General features: G+C 34.8%; 3 protein-coding genes and 1 pseudogene across 4 annotated transcripts in view; 2 read left to right on the forward strand and 2 right to left on the reverse strand.

Annotated features, from left to right (window-relative positions):
- The window catches only part of LOC142353242 (sulfate transporter-like), a 510,154-nt gene that overhangs the window by 273,671 nt on the left and 217,434 nt on the right, over positions 1 to 19,049 (reverse strand). The window lies entirely within an intron of this gene.
- Positions 1 to 19,049, forward strand: part of LOC142353246 (uncharacterized) — a 534,761-nt gene that overhangs the window by 143,329 nt on the left and 372,383 nt on the right. The gene's annotated exons all lie outside the window — the stretch shown is intronic.
- LOC142353244 (putative Ras-related protein Rab-33) overlaps positions 1 to 19,049 on the forward strand; it is a 36,383-nt gene that overhangs the window by 8,879 nt on the left and 8,455 nt on the right. The window contains exons 2-3 of the mRNA XM_075405478.1: positions 10,128 to 10,316; positions 13,289 to 13,567. Coding sequence (XP_075261593.1) covers positions 10,128 to 10,316; positions 13,289 to 13,567 — 468 coding nt within the window. The remainder of the gene's footprint in view (positions 1 to 10,127; positions 10,317 to 13,288; positions 13,568 to 19,049) is intronic.
- LOC142353361 (adenylate kinase isoenzyme 1 pseudogene) lies at positions 591 to 2,982 on the reverse strand (annotated as a pseudogene).

A 19,049-nucleotide genomic window follows, 5' to 3' on the forward strand; every position in this document is an offset into this window, starting at 1 on the left:
CCTTCTGGTTGAAAAATCAAAATTTCGACAAATTTGTCAAAATTTTATGCCTTTGTCCAATTTTTTTCAAGTTTTGGTCAATTTGTTTGCAAATTCTTGCTTACGGAACGATAATCCAGTAAACTGGACGGTTTTAAACTCAAAAATACGGTTTATCAATATTCGGTATTGATTTTCTAAAGTTTTTTTTTTAAATTGCCTCAAAATTGACCAAAAATTTTCAAAATTGAACAATTTAGCCTTATTCTCTCTCAATTTTCTCTATATCAGAGGTAATTTTTTGATATACGAACCTACTATATCAATTTTCTCGACTTTTTGGTAAATCTACCAAAAAATTTTCAAATCGATGTTTTTTCGTCACAAAAGTTTTGATATGTGGGGTTTGATGGTGACCGGTTCGCTAATTTTTTTTTTCTAACCAAAATGTAGGGGAGGTTTCTTAGACCTGCCGTCTAAAACAGTTTCCTTTTTTTTAATTTACGGCTGAAACAAACTAAACTGTTCTGTTATTGGGTATTTATGGGAAACAGCAAAAGCAGAGTTTTCAAGTAGCAACAAAATTGTTATGAGATAACCGTTCAAAACCACTAACTTGAGACCACTAGAACTGCTTTGCCACATTTCTTCAGAAATTCTGCTTTCTTCAGAAGTCGCTCCTTCATCCTTTCGTTGGGCACGTCAAAGAATATGCAAGCTGCGCATGGGGCTACAATTTTCTCGAAGAGTTCTCGCTGGTCAACTTTCCTAAGGTATCCAACAATCAGATATCCTTTGCTAGTCTACTTCTTCAGCATTGGCGACTTCATCAGGTCTAGCACTGCTTCTGTCGTCACCAGCTGTCCTGCCTTCATGGCTGCGTCGAGTGCCTTGCTCTTTTCTGACCCAGAGGCGACCTCTGCTCTCAAAAGGTCACCAGAGGACAAATTGGCGAAACTGAACTCGGCTACAATCTTCTCACACTGCGTTCCTTTTCCACTTCCCGGACCACCCACTATGAAGAAGACAGGCTGACTAATTTCTGATGGAGCCGTCCTTTGTTACCAATAACTGCTGAGTTATCAAATCTGCCGCTGCTCAAATTTAGGTTCAACTGATTAATCGAGTCCCTTGTGGGGCGCCACTTGTAAAGGTGTAAAACCACTCTTTCGTTAAGGATTCAATTCATAAACGATATAAGCAAAACAACGTATAAGCATTGGCAGCAACGTATTATAGTCAGTCTGTAACTCATCGATCATAGCATCATTAGCGTATTAAGATTACGACGATCATAGCAACAAGTGGTTTTTTAGACGGCAATTTTTGATGCTCATTTGGCCGGTATTTTGTCTAATAACGCATTAGTTCAATGCCAGTCACCATTTTGTACCAATGAATTCAAAAAGCCGAAAAATATTGAGCCGAATCATGTCTTATTTGATAGGTCTTATGATTAGATTTACTTGAAATTATGTTAATTGCACTTTTTCCGAGCTTTGTAGGTAAATTGGAACGATTTCTATGCGTATTTAAATACTCGATTCTGATTGGCCAAGAAAAATGACGCATTTTGGTATATTACTCGTTTTACTCAGTAACATTTCGTGTATATATATATATATATATATATATATATATATATATATAATGTGTCTGAGTTTAAAGCACGCAAACTTCAAATTTTAAGCAAGGTTACTTGACTCTAATTACTTTACTCAAAAACTCTGGCTTATATCCCAATGCGCTACCTGGTTTTCGATAAAGGCTACAATTTCTCATTGAATTGGTCAGAATAACGCCAATTTTTTCTGGAAAATATTTGTCTTGACAAAAAGGTACCAAAATGACAGATTAGTGGTTTTAATTGGTTCTCTATCTATTGGTTCTCAGACTAAATGAAGACTAAAAATCCCCATCTCGTTCAACGTTCAACGAGTACCAACAAAACCATTCTGGAACAAGAACAAATAAGAAGTAAAACGCTATTTGACGCTGAAAACCAAAGAAGGATCATCAAAACCATGAAATCATTTTAAAAAACGAAAGAAATGTTTAAAGGCAAATTAGAGTGAAATTTTTTGTATTTAAAACCAATCAGCTGAATTGTGGAATATTTTTTGAATCTCCAAGCTACGAGGTTTTGCTCTTTAATACAACTGCCCGATTTCAGTGAGCCCGGGATACAATGAACAAGATGATTTAAATTTCAGATTAATGATTAGGCATCAATCAAATGAAAAAGCTATCTCATTTTCTTGAGTCCGACAGAACGTTACTATGGTCGAATGAACAGATTTAGGTTTATTGAAAACTACATATTAGATGCCTTTCATTTAATCACTTGATTGCATTAACCTCATATCACTCAAGTTTCCAATAATTCATACGAGAAATTTTTATCTTTTCAGATGGTTATAAATGCTCAAAAGACTCATAAAAAACAAAAAGAAAAACCATTCAAAACGGCAATATTCTGTAGAAGTTAAGAAATAGGAATTTCAAAAAAACGACATTTAAAGAAATGTGAACTAATCTTTGTGTTTTCTCGATGAACCGTATAAACCGAATCCTCAATCATGCCTACAAACTCAATTATTTCAAGTTTTGAACAGATAAGCTGACATAAATACGGCTGGTTTTCCGGAATTTTCTTAACACAATTGCTTGATTCTAAATTCACCTGCCTGTTACACAAACTTTGTTATTTTCCGTGAAAACAGTCTTTCCTTAGTTTTGGTTTTTCTAAGCTCTCAGAATTTTTTGATAGAATTGGTGTAGACTCAAGGATCAGTCACTTTAAGCGTTTCCCAGAGATCAATCGCTATTAGGATAAGTTAAGATCTCCTAAGACTTGAATCAAAGAGACTGACTGCAGACGCCATTGGACGAGTGCTTCGGAGAGTAATAATTGCTGAGCTCCTTTGGAGACTGAAAAAGTGAAGTGACTCTGATGGTAAGGTTGCCAGTTTGTAGAAGACTTTGCGAGTAATTCGAACCCATGTAGTATGGATAGACGAAACAAGTAGACAATTAACACGGTCTGCAGCAACCCTGAGGTACCTTCTAGGCAATAGATCTTAGGTTTTTTTTCATTTAAGTGATTAATAATTGTCTGGTTCAGTCGTGAAGTGATTTGTCAGAAGATTCTCTCGATCGTCATCACTAAGGTTTTTTTGCGTTACAGATTGATCTCTTGGTATTGTTAGTTGTTTTGAGAACTTGTTTATTTAAAGACTTTTTTAAAGTCAAAAGCTTGAAAAAAGCCGATGGGAATCGCGTTACTACTGAGAATGAAAAAAAAATGTTTTGTATAAATTTGGTAATCGAAGGCTTGTTCTTAATTTGTTATGATCTTTTTACGGGTTCCTGATCTGATGAACAACGCTTTTAGTAGTCCAAACCAAAGTTTCTAAACCTCCCTCCCGAAAACAATGAGCTGAGCTGCCACTTCAAAGAAACTTCTTGGAGCAAGGACTTGTGTTGCCTATAAATAATACATCAAAGAAAATGGCAAAATCATCGATATTTACCTTTGACATCGTTCCCTGGAGCTTCACGCAATGGATTTTTTGCTTTCTTTATTTTTGTATTCTCCATGACATAAAGTTTTGGCTATGGAAGCTGGCTTTGAATGTGGAGCTATTGATCAACCGCTGGATATTTAAACTCCGGCAATTTCATAGCGTTATACAATCCGGCTTTTAGCAAGAAGCGATTTCTTTGCGAATTTGAGTCAATGTTGGGTAAATTTTCAACTGGTCAACCAACGCGTACACGAAATCTTGTTTTGCACAATGATTGGTAACAAAACGTTCAATGCACAACTATGGATCATTATGGCAAAATTGTTGAACAGAAATTTGGGTTATCAAAAAAAGCAAGTTTTGCGGGTTAATTATTTGGATCTGAGAACAAAAGCTCAATAATCTTCTTTTTATTTGGTTCTATTTTTCTATTTAGTTTGAAATCAGTCGGCGATTCGTTTATTGAAATTAAGAGTCTCAACCAAAAATTTTTTCAAATTAACTAAAAGTGACAAAATGTATAAAATCAAAAATTAGCCTTATCAGAGATCTGATGACCGTCGTTTTGTTCTTTGGGTTGACAGAGGTCTCAAAAGTTTAATCGTAAAAAAGAAAAGCTAATATTGAGTGTTGAACGAAAACCCAACAGCTGTAAATAAGTTGAATTATGTTGCACTGCGGAGCCGATTAACATCTTAACATCATGTCTCAAGCTGCAAAAAATACAACAAAATAAACAGCAGCGTTCCCCATTGTCAGAACAGACGTTTTCAGAAACTGAATTAAAAGTCTCTTAAAAATTCATCTACTACTTTGAGTATTCGTGAATGCAATTTACTATTGATATCAACACGTGATATGTCACAGTTATTCAAGGGAAGCTTTGGCAACATTGGTTAAAAAGTTGTTAGTCATATAGAAGATAATACTAAATCAGATAAACTTAACTATGTAATCAATTCATGTCTAAGATACCAAATGGTAAACTCCTGGTAAAGATTGAATACGAAAAGAAAAAAAAATTTGTCTTAATGTTTGCTCATTTCTAAAAAATTTTAGATTAACTCTCTCTATAAATAAACACCCTAGTATAAAAACCAGCGATTATCTGTTTAACTGAAACTTGGGACCATGGCACCATTATTCCAAAGTTGAATAGAATTCAGGAGTACAATATACAAAGTACGAACAAGGGTTTTAGCAGAAATGGCGGTTTGGCTGTGTACCTGCGATCAAGTTTTAGTCATTTACAAATCCAAACGGATAGAAGGATGAATTGTGTAACATCGAAATTAATCGTGCGAAAAAACGTTTTCATTTGTCATGTATATACATTTCACAATCTGTTGCTAAAAACAGGTTTCTCATTGAGTTGTCTCAGTTCCTACCATCTTTTACTACGGTCAATATCCCTATGTTTGTTGTAGAAGGCATTAACATTGACCTCGTGCTAGACAAGAGTATAAAAAATCATTTACAACAAAAGAAACTTCATGGTTGCACTTAATGGTTGTTCAACCCAACGCGGATTCAGGGAAATACTAAAACTCTTATAGTCCAGGTTTTCTACAGCAATATAATCCAATCTCCGATAATTGATCAAACTAATCTATGTATCAAAGACAATCTCCCAACAACAATGGAATTGCAATGCAAGCTCAATACCACACAACCCAAAATCTATTAGACAAAAAAACTATTAGATCAAAAACAAAGAAGCAATTGTTTTTAGAACACTTGAAAACTATAACTGCCTTCCTAGATTCCGGATTAAACCTCAGTGACCAATTTTCCGCTTTTGTTTATTACATGAAAAGACAAGCGACGATTACACACTTCAAAAGCCTAATTTACGGAGAAGCTCTAGAATTCCTTGGTACAACACCAGAATAAAAACTTGATTACAAGAAAATAAATTTTAAAAAATATATGCTAAATTTCCGACAGGAAAACACAAGCGAGGCTACACCACGGCTCTGGTGGAATCTCAGCTATTGATGTGTAAGCTAGTCTAGCCGGAATTGCCGATTTCCATGTTGAGTATATGAACGAACTGAAGCCGAAAGCCGAGCAAAAAATTTGCTAGAGCGCTTTATAACTATTGTTATTTATCGATACTCTCTGTTTTCAGTAAAATATTTGAACGTTTTTCCAACAGATTATATAACTTCATCTCGATAAATAATCTCTTACATGATAAACAGCTCGGCTTCCGTCCACGTTGTAGAAATCACCCACGCACTTGTAAAAATCACTCAAATGGTACCTGTAGCTGAAGATATGGATTTTAGCTGTGTTTTGCTTGATTTTGAGAAGGCATTAGATACTTTGAACTACGATATTCTATTGGATAAACTTGAACTATATGGAGTAGGTGGTCAAGATTTGGCTTCGCTTTGTTCTTATCTGATTGATAGGAGGCAAGTGGTCTCAATTAACAAAACATCGTCTAATTTTATGGTAATCAAATGCGGGGTGCCCCGGTCTTTAATACTTGGCCCAATATATTTCATAATTTACATCAAGGATTTACCAATTGTAAAAAGAATTTCGCGTTTTTATGTTTTTGCTGATGATACAAACAACTTTTTCTTTCAAAGAATGACATGCAAAAAATCTAAGTTGAACGATCATTGGAACTTCATTCCTGCATAGTTCAACAAAACTGAAGTTAAATTGAATGTTTTTATACTTCAAGCACTGTCTTGTAATAGGTCTGATAGTTGTAAATTATTCCTTCGGGATCAAGCCATTGATAACTCCAGTACAGTCAAGTTAAGCTACAAAAATTCAAAGAATACCCATGTAAATGTTTTAAAAACGGTTTCCGTGGAAGATAAACTGTAAAAAAAGACATTTTCTCTGTGCAATTGTTCAAAAAAGACCAGATCATGGATACTTAAGATCTTTGCACGGTAAAACTTTTGAAGTTGACCATAAAATCAATCAGAAAAGGTCACTCATCGTTGCTTTTGAAAATTTTGTTTGAAAATTACTGCAACGGGAACCCTCACTGGAAAAACTTCGGAAGGGAAATTTAAAACGGAGAAAGAAGGTCCTGAAATGAAAAAAAAACTCGTGAAAGTGTCGAGGCACTTGGCTGTACGGCTGTAAAATAACTCGGTATGGTGTTGATAATCAGAAAACTGTCCTTAAAAATCTGTTTGATCTCTAAAAATGGGATTGAAATTTTGTTCTGCCTCTCTGCAAATATTGTTTGCATTCTTTCTAGTTGGGCTGACGTACTAGGCGCGCCCTTGAATTAAAGTCAATTGAAACATAAAATGTCTCTCAATGAAGGCAAAATAAAGTTTGTTTGTCTCAATGTTCGCTTATTTCTAAAAAATTTAAAATAACTCTTTCCATACATAAACACCCTAGTAAACAAACCACCGTTTATCGGTTTAACTGTAACTTGGGACTATGACATTATTATTCCAAATTTGTATAGAATTCCTGAGTACAATATACAAAGTATAAAAAAGGGTTTCATCAGAAATGCTGGTTTGGTTGTGTACCTATGATCTTGTTTTACTCATTCACAAGTCCAAATGGAGAGAAGGAAAAGTTGTGTAAGATTTAAAATAATCATAAGAAAAAACTTTACACTTGTCTTGTATATACAGTCCACAATGCTAAAAAACAGATTCCTCATTGAGTTGTCTCAGTTCCTACGATCTTTTTTTTTGAAGTCAATATCCTTATGTTTGTTGTAGGAGACATGAAAATTGATCTCGTGCTAGACAGGAGTATAACAATTATTTATAACACTAGAAACTAAATGGTTTCGCACAAGGCTTATTTGAACCCGCTCGGAGTCACAAAATTACTAAAATTCTTATAGTCCACGTTTTTACAGCAACATGTTCCCATCTCCGATAATTGATCTAACTGATCTATGTATCAAAGACAATCTCGCTACAATTGTGGAATAGCAATGGGCGCTCAATACCACACTAAACACGAAATGTTTCAGATCAAATTATTTTTTTCTTGACACAGTAAAGAAGTATTTGTTTTTGGAAGACTTGAAAACAAGACCTGCCTTCCTAGACTACGGACTAAAACTCAGAGATCAGTTTTCCGCTGTTTTATTATCTGAAGAGAACAAGCGACGATTACACATTTCTATAGCCCAATCTAGGGAGAAGCTCTAGAAATCCTTGGTACAACAACAGAACAAAAACTTGTTCACAAAAGAATAAGTTTCGTAAAATATATGAAAAGTGTCCAACAGGAAAATACAATCGAGGCCACACCACGGCTCCTAAACAGGCACGAAAAACATATAATGGGTAATAAATTTTCGCTTGTTATAGATAAGCCTAGAAAACTCTTCAAATTTTTGAGCAACAGTACTGGAATATCCAAAACTAGCTCAGATTATATAATTGAAGATGATATCGGACCATGGATCAGAAATGAGACGCACAGCTGTTATATGAGAAGTTCGTTTCTATTGGAACTGATAACCTCAAGCATTGCATACATGATACCTTGGAATGTGTCCTTGAAATCGAATCAAAAATCAAAACAAGGTTTTGTTTCCAGGTATCTGCTCCTGAAATTGTTCTATTGATGAACAGCTTTGAAGAAGGGATTGCTATTGGCTTGGATTGAATCTCAGCTATTGATGTATAAGCTAGTTTAGCAGTATTGCTGATTTCCTTGTTGAGAATTTAAATGAATTTTTTCTTAAGGGAGTGTTCCCCGAATGTCTAAACTTTGCTAGAGTAGCACCAAATCACAAATCCGGAAGCCGAGCATTGCCTGATAACTATCGTTCTATATCGATACTGTGTTTTCAGTAAAATCTTTGAACGATTTTTTTTCAACAGATTATAAGACTTCATCTCAAAATGTAATCTCTTAAGTGATAAACAGCTCGGCGTTCGTCCACGTTGTAGAAATCACCCACGCACTTGTAAAAATCACTCAATTGGTACGTGTAGCTGAAGATATGGATTTTAGCTGTGTTTTGCTTGATTTTGAGAAGGCATTAGATACTTTGAACTACGATATTCTATTGGATAAACTTGAACTATATGGAGTAGGTGGTCAAGATTTGGCTTCGCTTCGTTCTTATCTGATTGATAGGAGGCAAGTGGTCTCGATTAACAATATATCGTCTAATTTTATGGCAATCAAATGAGGGGTGCCCCAGTGTTGAATACTTGGCCCATTACTATTCGTAATTTTTGACTTATCAAATAAAAAGTGAAATTTGTGTTTTTATGTTTTTTCTGATGATATAAGCTGCCTCTGTCAAAGAATGTCAGGAAAAAATCTTAGTTGAACGGCCATTGAAATTGCAATCCTGCTTGGTTAAACAAGAATGAAGTTATACTAGCTCAAATTTGAAGAATTATTATACTAGCTCAAGCACTGCATTATAATAGGTCTGATAGTTGTTAATTATTCCTACAGGATCAAGCCATTAATAACTCTAGAAGCGTCAAGCTAAGCTAACAAGAAATAAGCTACGACTCATATAAATGTTTCAAAAACGGATTCTGCGGATAATAATCTTTAAAAACGACTTTCCATCTGTGCAGTTGTTTAAGAAAGACCAGATCATGGATATTTACAATCTTTACACTGGAGAACTTTTGAAATTTAGCAGAAAATCAATCAGAAAATTTCACTCATCTTTGCTTTTGAATACTTTGTTCGAAGGGACTGCTGCAACTGGAACGCTCACTAGAACTCTAAAAAAAAATTGAAAACGGAGAAAGAAGGTTCTGAAATGAAAAATAACTCATGAAAGAGTCGAAGCACTCGGCCGTACTCTTGGACAGGGGGCTACTGCCCTGCTGTATAAACAATTGCAATGTCTTTAAAATGAATGAAGATATGGAGTTTTTGAAGAACGTCGTGCCAACGGAGGTACTAGCGCGGGTAGTATTTGATTAGAGGTCATGTCCTTACCAGGGTTCTCCCATAAAAGACCTCAAAGTCTCGAGTTCCCACTTATTGTGTTCTTAGTGATATAGTTATACTGGAATAGTAATTTTTATCAGATGAGTAGCTTCAGACATAAATCTTCTAGCATCGAAGCTGTCCGCACAAGGCATCGAAGATAGCTATTTTGTCATTTTGACATCCTTCAGAACAAATTTCGACCTCGCTCTTCCAAGGAGCTCTATCCTGTGCATACGAGGCTCTTAGATGCTAAAAAGCGCGAAATTATTGATACCTAAATGAGAGCAAGTGTCAAAGAAGGGACACTTTTATTTAAACTTATTTTCTGGTGCTTTTACAGTACTTTTTGATGTTAAACCTTTGCCTCTGTATATTCCTAGTTTGTTCCATATTTTTCTTTATTGATAATTCTGTGAATATACTAAATTCTTTGTAAAGACGCTGGAAGCTAGTTTTCATAATGTATAAGTCAGTGTGTTTTAGCGTTTTTTTATCTTGAGTTCTCAAAACATTTTTTTTACGTTTGCCAGGAGGTGCACTACGCTTGCCAGGTGTTTTCTAAGCCCCCAATTGCAGTTTGTTTTGTTATATAGCGCGCTACTTTGTAAAAAAATAGCACGTGCACCTGGGGGGCGTTAAATAACTGAATGGATCCAATTTTAAAGCAGCTTATGAATTGTGGTTTCTATATTTATTCAGAATATGTATGACGAAGACGAAGAAGAAACCACGCGAACTTTCAAAATAATCATCATAGGTGACACGAATGTAGGCAAAACGTGCCTTGCTTTCCGATTTTGTGGTGGCCGATTTCCAGAGAAAACTGAAGCAACGATAGGCGTGGACTTCCGGGAGAAAAGAGTGACAATAGATGGAGAAGAAATGAAAGTTCGTTTTTGTCTTTCTTTATTGTAACCCCTCAGGCGTACAAAAGCGTTTTTTTTAACCTATACGAGGCCCCGAATATAGGTAGCGATCTACGCAAGTTTGTGACAGTTTTGAAGAATGGGTACTTTTACCAAATATCATCAAGGAGGCACGGTATTCTAGGTTTGCTCATGATGTTCCGACGCCTCTCATTCAGACTTCTGAACAATGTTTTTAAACTATTAAAGTCACATGGTTTTGCCTCTAAGCAGCAAATTCTCAAAACATTTCTGTATGCTCCGTATTATTTTTCTAAATGAAACATTTAAAAAAAATTAATTTAGTGTTAAAAATGTAATAACATCACGCTGTGTTTGATACTGAATAATTCTATTGCTTTCAATCAATGTGCCTGCACAAAAGTATCGTAACAAAGTTTTTCTGATATAAGAATTTTTTTATCTGAGAATCTGGTAATGGTAACAGTCAGAAGGTTCATCCGTATAAGTTTTTTCTAAGTGTCATTTAAACAAAAAATTCTGAAAAAGACTCATCATGAGGCAGACTTGTTGGTTGACCACTGTTTGCTCATAAGAAATATCAATCAAGTACAACAGGCAATAAAATAGAACATGGAAACTCTGCAAAATGAATCATCGGAAAATTGTTAAAATTTTCTTTTGTATGTAGTCTTAATGAGAGGAGACAAAAGAAGCAGGTTTTTCAAATACGCGAGACAAGTACTTGCTTATATATATATTTCTTTAAATGTTATGTAACATTTTTGAGAAATCCAATCTGATAATATAACCAAAATATATTTGCTTCCTAGAACGGAGACTCATCAGCGTTGAGACTCCTTCAACAAAGGTAAAAATCGATTCAAACAGATTTAGTAAACCATGCAGTTTTTTTAAGTCTATTTTTCATTACTACGGAGAATATATCAATTCAATTTTGGTCTTTGCAAACACATGGAATGAATGTAACTTTAAATAAATGAAAAAATAACTCGAGTAAAAATTTTAATTAAAAATTTGCCTGAATTTTTTTTTGACTTTCAAACGTTTTGTTTTTACAATCATGCCAGAGTTATTGATAGTGATCAATGTCCTATCTTGAATAAAATTGGAAGATACTGGTAGAATCAAGAGATCTCTTTTGGTAACTATTTTTCTGTTTTTTAGTTTAATTATTTCTATTATTAGATTATTATTAAATCGAATGGAAATGTCGCTCTTGATATGCAATTTTTATACATTTTTGACAGAATATAAAAGCAATTATTTGTAAAAATATTCAAATTAGTATTTTTGAATTAACAACTGCTTTAACAAATAATGACAAAAAAATACATGGTGCCGATGCCATAAAAACCATAAGTTATCGACTAAAATCATTATATAAAGTGACTTATGCATCCTTATAAAGCCCAATCCAATGTTACCTGTTATTGATGAGATTTGATGATGAAAAATATAAAGAACAACAAGCAAAACTGATAAATTCACTAAAAGTTCACGAAAAAAAGTCACAGCCAAAAATACATGAAATATTAAAACGCTTTAATTTTTTTTTGCCCATGACTTCTAAGAGAAGGCTTTCTTAGAAGACATAGGTAAAAAAAAATTAAAAGCGTTTTAATCAATATTTCATGGATTTTTGGCTGTGACTTTTTTCGTGAACTTTTAGTGAATTTATCAGTTTTGCCTCTTTTGTTTTTATTTTTCTCTTACTTATTAATCTCTTATTAATTGTTGTCTTTTTAATTAATCTTGATGATCAGACCTAAAAAAGCAAGCAGAACTCAAAAATTCATGTTTTATGAGACCCTATGGTGTGCAAATCAACAAATTAGCTGTTGTAAGACATCATTATATAGGTCCACTGACTTTTTTGAACCGTCATTTGGATCTTTTTTAGTGAACTAAATGACAAGACAAAACAAATTACAACAACTCTTGGCTGCCCATTGATCGATTTGCTTAAAATCAATTGAAAAATAGCAAATACAGCAGTCAAAAGGCACATGTGAAAAAATTTGAAATGCCCAAAAGGTGTTCGGCAAAGTTGGAAAAATGTTTACACGTTGAAGCTACTCATTCTATTGTTCTCTTTGTACTATTCTAGTGCTACCGAAATCACTGCTTCAGTTTGAATTTTCGTTGACGCTGGAAAGTCGAAAAATACGAAGATCCTAAAAATGACATCGCCACAATACAATTGGTTTTCGTAACACAAAAATGTCGCGTATATTCACATAAGTGGGCATAAAGAAATAAAAATTTAGCCGAAAATTGCGCTAATAGTAAACAAATTTACGGTAAAATTGTGAATGTCCACTAAAAGCTGGATAGCTCCCCGAAGAAAACGTAATTTTGAAAGATATCGTGCATTCATAACTCTACAATGAATATATTGAGCGGCCAAAATGGACCGAACAAGAAAACCTGAGCAACGAATCCCCCCCCCTAATTGCTTGTAGGAAAAATTCAACTAATCCTTTGCAGATTAGGACAACCTCATAATTGAATTTCAGGAGAAGCTAACGCTGAAATATATCAAAAGCTGAAAGAACAAATACACAGAGAAATAATGCAGAAATTTGATGCTAAACGGGTGAGAATCGATTTAAAATAGCAAAAAACAGGCAAAACGGTAGTTTCATGTCACCTTGGTTGTTATTGGAGGCCCAAATATTGTTTTTCATAGCTACTGAGTTTTTGATGGCAGCTTTTTGTGCTGTGCTTTTGACATATGTGGACAAAATGCGCCGAAATGTCTGAAAAAAATAAATTATCAGAAAAATCAGCTAAAATTGTAGATGTTTTAATCATAGAAGATATAAAGTAGTTGACCCTATAGTTCCTCCACCGCTAAGGTGGGTTGAAACCAAAATAGACGAAGCTCAAAGAAAACTTGTTCAAAAGAAAGTTAAATTTTCAACTAGTTCAGTATTTTGATTCTCTAAGAATGTGCCGCTTGAAATTCAGCTCCAATTGTGGGACACAGCGGGGCAGGAACGCTTTCGACAATCAATGGTGCCTCACTACTACAGAAATGTATCGGCAGTGGTTTTCGTGTACGACATCACCCGCAGATCCACATTCGAAAGCATTCCCAAGTGGTTCGAGGAGTGTGAGAGATACGCCACTGACAGGACCATTCCCCGCATCCTCGTAGGCAACAAGAGCGATGACGAGGAGAACCGAGAAGTGGCCAACTACGAGGCCCAGCGTCTGGCCGATACACATGGCATGCCTTTATTTGAGGTTGAGTAGAAAATTAATTTCTAGAAAGTTTTAATTGATTATCTCACCCATTTGGAACACTGCAATTAGTTGGTCGATGATTGCGAATCTCGGATGTTTCTCACAGAGCGCCTTAAGTTAGGTGATAAACAAGGTTTGACCAAATTGTGGTTGAGTATTAGACTTGTTTTTACAAACGGTTCTGACTGGTTTTGTGGTTTCGTTGTGATTATATGGATCATTTTGATCTATCCAGTGGTCGTAGTAGTATAAGACTTCAATTAACCAAATTCTGGAGTTTAAAGAGTGCAAAAAAGAAGCTATGCATAAGGTTTCACTAACAGCTAACACTAAATAAATAAAACAAAAATTGACTGATTATAACCGATTTATAGTTTCTACTTATTCAGAAATTTTTAATTGCTCGTGAACGAAGTTTGAAGCAGTTATTGTAGTCGTGATCCTCTGTTTGCAAACTTTTGTCTTGACTTTTGACTTTTTGAGTGACATTTAAATCACTCTAGAAGTTTTAATAGCCGCAAAGCGATAGCAGGGGCTGTTATTGGTCCTTTCTGCTTTTTTTACAGTTCAAAGAATTTGAATTGTATTGGGACGCTGTCTTTTTACGACTCGAAGATGAGTATTGAGGGAGCATCTTTTTTAAATCGATAATTTTATTGATTCTATTTATTAATAGCCGCACAGCGATAGCTGGGGCTATTATTGGCCTTCTCTTGGTTTTTTTACGACTCGAAGAGAGTATTGGTTTTCTCTCGGTTTTTTTTGCAGGAAGTAGATTTGTTCACGCGGTATTTTGACCTAAAAGCGAAAGTGAGAAAAGCTGTCTTGGTGAACAGATTTTCGCTAAGCGAGAGAAGTTTTTTGATCATGCGCTGCGTTTAGTGAATGACTTTTTGACTTTGAAAAGTAGTTTTTGACTGAATTGCACATATAGATGACCGTTTTTAGCCGTTTTTTCGTCTAAGTGGCCCAATTTTTTTGCTTTTAATTTGGTTTCTAGTGAAAATAAATTTTATTTGTTACTATATTGAAATTTCAACCTCGGAAATTGATACCACAGTGTTTTGCACAGCCTCAAAATGCGTTTCAAGTTGAAAATTGGCACATAATTCTTGATTTTTTAGTTAATTTTTTGGCTTTTTTTAATATTAATTTATTCATTTTTGGATCTTTTAACCGTCTTTTTGTCAACAATCAGTTAATATGGCAACTTCTTTTCGATAATTCCTATACTCAACGCCCCTTTTTACCTCGATGTAATTTTGTTTCATAAAATTGTACATATGCTAATCCGATTTTGGTAGTTTTTTTTCCAATTTTCGTCAGTTTTTCGTTTGTCCTTTGGTTGTAATTGCTAGAAATAGTTTTTTTGTGCAACATGAGGGACTTATTTCGTTTCAATAAAAATTCAATCATTTTTTGGCGTTAAGTTTTGAAAAAACAGTTAAAACTTTCATAAATGCAGTCTTAACTTAAAAGTTCTTTGACCATTTTTTTTGCAAAATGTTTCGTATTTATGAATTCTGCTTTTTCCTATTTTTTGTTCCCTGCAGGAGGATAGATCTTTGTATCGGATGACTAGTTATCTTTTCCATGTCTTGAATGCTGAACAATGAAATGTATTCGTTTTTCTTGAATTTTTCAATTATTTTTAACTTTCAAAAATCAAGAGTGTCTTTATGTTACGGTGTTCCTTACATTGTGCCCATATTCTTTACATTCTAGTTAGTTTAATTCTAGCTTTGTCTTGGCACCTAAATTTTTTTCGGTGTATTGATTTTTTCAGTTGTAAAAAATGAATGATTTCAGCTTTTTTTAGATTTTCGTCTTTCTTTGGTTTGCAATTGATTTCATTCAACACAAGGTAGTACTGAGAGTTTGATAGCAAGCTTTTTCCAAAAATTCCACTTATGACTAATTACTCTAGCTTTCTTCCGGCCTCGGTATTAATTAAAACATTTTTTTGGCTTTGAATTTTCTGCTGCTTATGTCTTTTCTAAGATCAATTTTATTTTTGATTTAGTATGAAATCATGTTGTCTAGCTTATGTACAAGAAAACAGGTATGTGTTGTTTTTTGTCTTAATCGCAGTGATTAGAAGTGTAATTATAGGTGTTTTCTGATTCTTAAATTTGAACTTTCCATTTTCAAAAGATTTAACTTAGTTTCTAAGATTTATCTTCCGTTTGCTTTCGCGATCTTTTTCAGGCTAGAATCATGAATTATTTGAGGGCTATTGATAACTTTGTCAGCTTTTTCAGACTATCAGGTTTTTGATCACCTTAATTAATTTTGATTTTTTAACGTTACCAAACGTTTTCAATAATATAAAATTTTGCTGCAAAACTGGGGATTTTCGAGTACTTTAGGTAGAAACTGGGGGTTCAATAGTTTTCTAGTCATCGGGTTGTTTCTGGCCCTGATTGAAGTAAGAATCAAATTTAAACTTATTAATTATATAAAAAATAAAGGATTATATACTTTTTATTGAGAGATATATCACGTTAATAAGAGGACGAAATGAATTCGTGGCAGACGCAAAAGATTTCGAGGACGTTTTGCAAAAGAAGAATGTCATTTTGATTAATAGCCGCGAAGCGATAGCGGCTATTATTGGGGACATCGTAGTTTTTTTACAACTCGAAGCGGAGTATTGAGATTCTATAGGTTAACACGACTCGAAGAGGAGTATTGAGATTCTACAGGTTTTTTTTCAGAAAGCAAGTTTGTTCATGACTTGAATTTTGACTTTCTATTCGAGCTTTTACCTCCGTTTTTGATTGTTGACTTCTGTTTTCCAACATTGGACTTTAACAATAGCTTAGTTTGTAATATTTAGCAATTGGTAACAGTCTGTAATTCAAGATGAAGAGGTCAATTTGAGAAAATTTGATCCCATTTAACTACATACCCCGCGCCCCCCCCCAACATAAAACTACCCCCACCCCACACGTACCCATCTACCCCCCCCCCCCCCGCCCCACGTACCTACCATTCTCCCCCGCCACCAGCACCTACCCACACCCCTGAAATGAAAAAAATTTTAACGCTTTTTATGTTATATTTGTCTACTATTTTTGTTTATTCTAGTGTTTTTTTTCGATATTCTGAGTTTTTCCAAGTTAAGGTAGAGATTAGTTTGCACGACGATTCGAGTCGTTTCCGGTATTCTACCGGCTATGTTTTTATTTCGTCGTCATGATTTTTGTTACGACCATATGACGTCGCAGCCACTTTTTGTTCTTTCGTTCATGCAATTTCAACTGAATTGCATGTGTGACGTCATTTTTCGCTCTTAGTGGAGCGAGTTTTTTGTTCATGCGCGTGATTAAATTTTTGGTCACACTTGACTCACCTCACTCTCAAAAATGACTTAATCAATTTTAAATTGACGTTTATTCACTTTAATTCAAAGAGATAAGGTCAGATCGGTGTGTGTCACTCTAAATGAAGGTTATTTGAGTTCAGCTAATAGAGGCAGCAATAACTTATACAGATTTTAAATCAAAATATAACAGATCAGGTAGAAACTGGGGGTTCAATTGTTTTCTAGTCATCGGGTTGTTTCCGGCCCTGATGGAAGTAAGAATCAAATTTAAACTTAATTATATAAAAAATAAAGGATTTTATACTCTTTATTGAGAGATATATCACGTTAATAAGAGGACGAAATAAATTCGTGGCAGACGCAAAAGATTTCGAGGACGTTTTGCAAAAGAAGAATGTCATTTTGATTAATAGCCGCGAAGCGATAGCGGCTATTATTGGGGACATCGTGGTTTTTTTTACGACTCGAAGAGGAGTATTGAGATTCTATAGGTTATTACGACTCGAAGAGGAGTATTGAGATTCTACAGTTTTTTTTCAGAAAGCAAGGTTGTTCATGACTTGAATTTTGACTGCTTTCTATTCGAGCTTTTACCTCCGTTTTTGATTGTTGACTTCTGTTTTCCAACATTGGACTTTAACAATAGCTTAATTTGTAATATATAGCAATTGGTAACAGTCTGTAATTCAAGGTGAAGAGGTCAATTTGAAAAAATTTGATCCCATTTTACTACATACCCCGCCCCCCCCCCCCCCCCCCCAACATAAAACTACCCCCACCCCACACGTACCCATCTAGCCCCCCCGACCCACGTACCTACCATTCCCCCCGCCACCAGCACCTACCCACACCCCTGAAATGAAAAAATTTTAACGCTTTTTATGTTATATTTGTCTACTATTTTTGTTTATTCTAGTGTTTTTTTTCGATATTCTGAGTTTTTCCAAGTTAAGGTAGAGATTAGTTTGCACGACGATTCGAGTCGTTTCCGGTATTCTACCGGCTATGTTTTTATTTCGTCGTCATGATTTTTGTTACGACCATATGACGTCGCAGCCACTTTTTGTTCTTTCGTTCATGCAATTTCAACTGAATTGCATGTGTGACGTCATTTTTCGCTCTTAGTGGAGCGAGTTTTTTGTTCATGCGCGTGATTAAATTTTTGGTCACACTTGACTCACCTCACTCTCAAAAATGACTTAATCAATTTGAAATTGACTTTTATTCACTTTAATTCAAAGAGATAAGGTCAGATCGGTGTGTGTCACTCTAAATGAAGGTTATTTGAGTTCAGCTAATAGAGGCAGCAATAACTTATACAGATTTTAAATCAAAATATAACAGATCAGGTAGAAACTGGGGGTTCAATTGTTTTCTAGTCATCGGGTTGTTTCCGGCCCTGATGGAAGTAAGAATCAAATTTAAACTTAATTATATAAAAAATAAAGGATTTTATACTCTTTATTGAGAGATATATCACGTTAATAAGAGGACGAAATAAATTCGTGGCAGACGCAAAAGATTTCGAGGACGTTTTGCAAAAGAAGAATGTCATTTTGATTAATAGCCGCGAAGCGATAGCGGCTATTATTGGGGACATCGTGGTTTTTTTTACGACTCGAAGAGGAGTATTGAGATTCTATAGGTTATTACGACTCGAAGAGGAGTATTGAGATTCTACAGTTTTTTTTCAGAAAGCAAGGTTGTTCATGACTTGAATTTTGACTGCTTTCTATTCGAGCTTTTACCTCCGTTTTTGATTGTTGACTTCTGTTTTCCAACATTGGACTTTAACAATAGCTTAATTTGTAATATATAGCAATTGGTAACAGTCTGTAATTCAAGGTGAAGAGGTCAATTTGAAAAAATTTGATCCCATTTTACTACATACCCCGCCCCCCCCCCAACATAAAACTACCCCCACCCCACACGTACCCATCTAGCCCCCCGACCCACGTACCTACCATTCCCCCCGCCACCAGCACCTACCCACACCCCTGAAATGAAAAAATTTTAACGCTTTTTATGTTATATTTGTCTACTATTTTTGTTTATTCTAGTGTTTTTTTTTCGATATTCTGAGTTTTTCCAAGTTAAGGTAGAGATTAGTTTGCACGACGATTCGAGTCGTTTCCGGTATTCTACCGGCTATGT

Source organism: Convolutriloba macropyga, chromosome 14, assembly GCF_964194025.1.
Source record: "Convolutriloba macropyga chromosome 14, txConMacr16.3, whole genome shotgun sequence".
Lineage (NCBI taxonomy): Eukaryota > Metazoa > Xenacoelomorpha > Acoela > Convolutidae > Convolutriloba > Convolutriloba macropyga.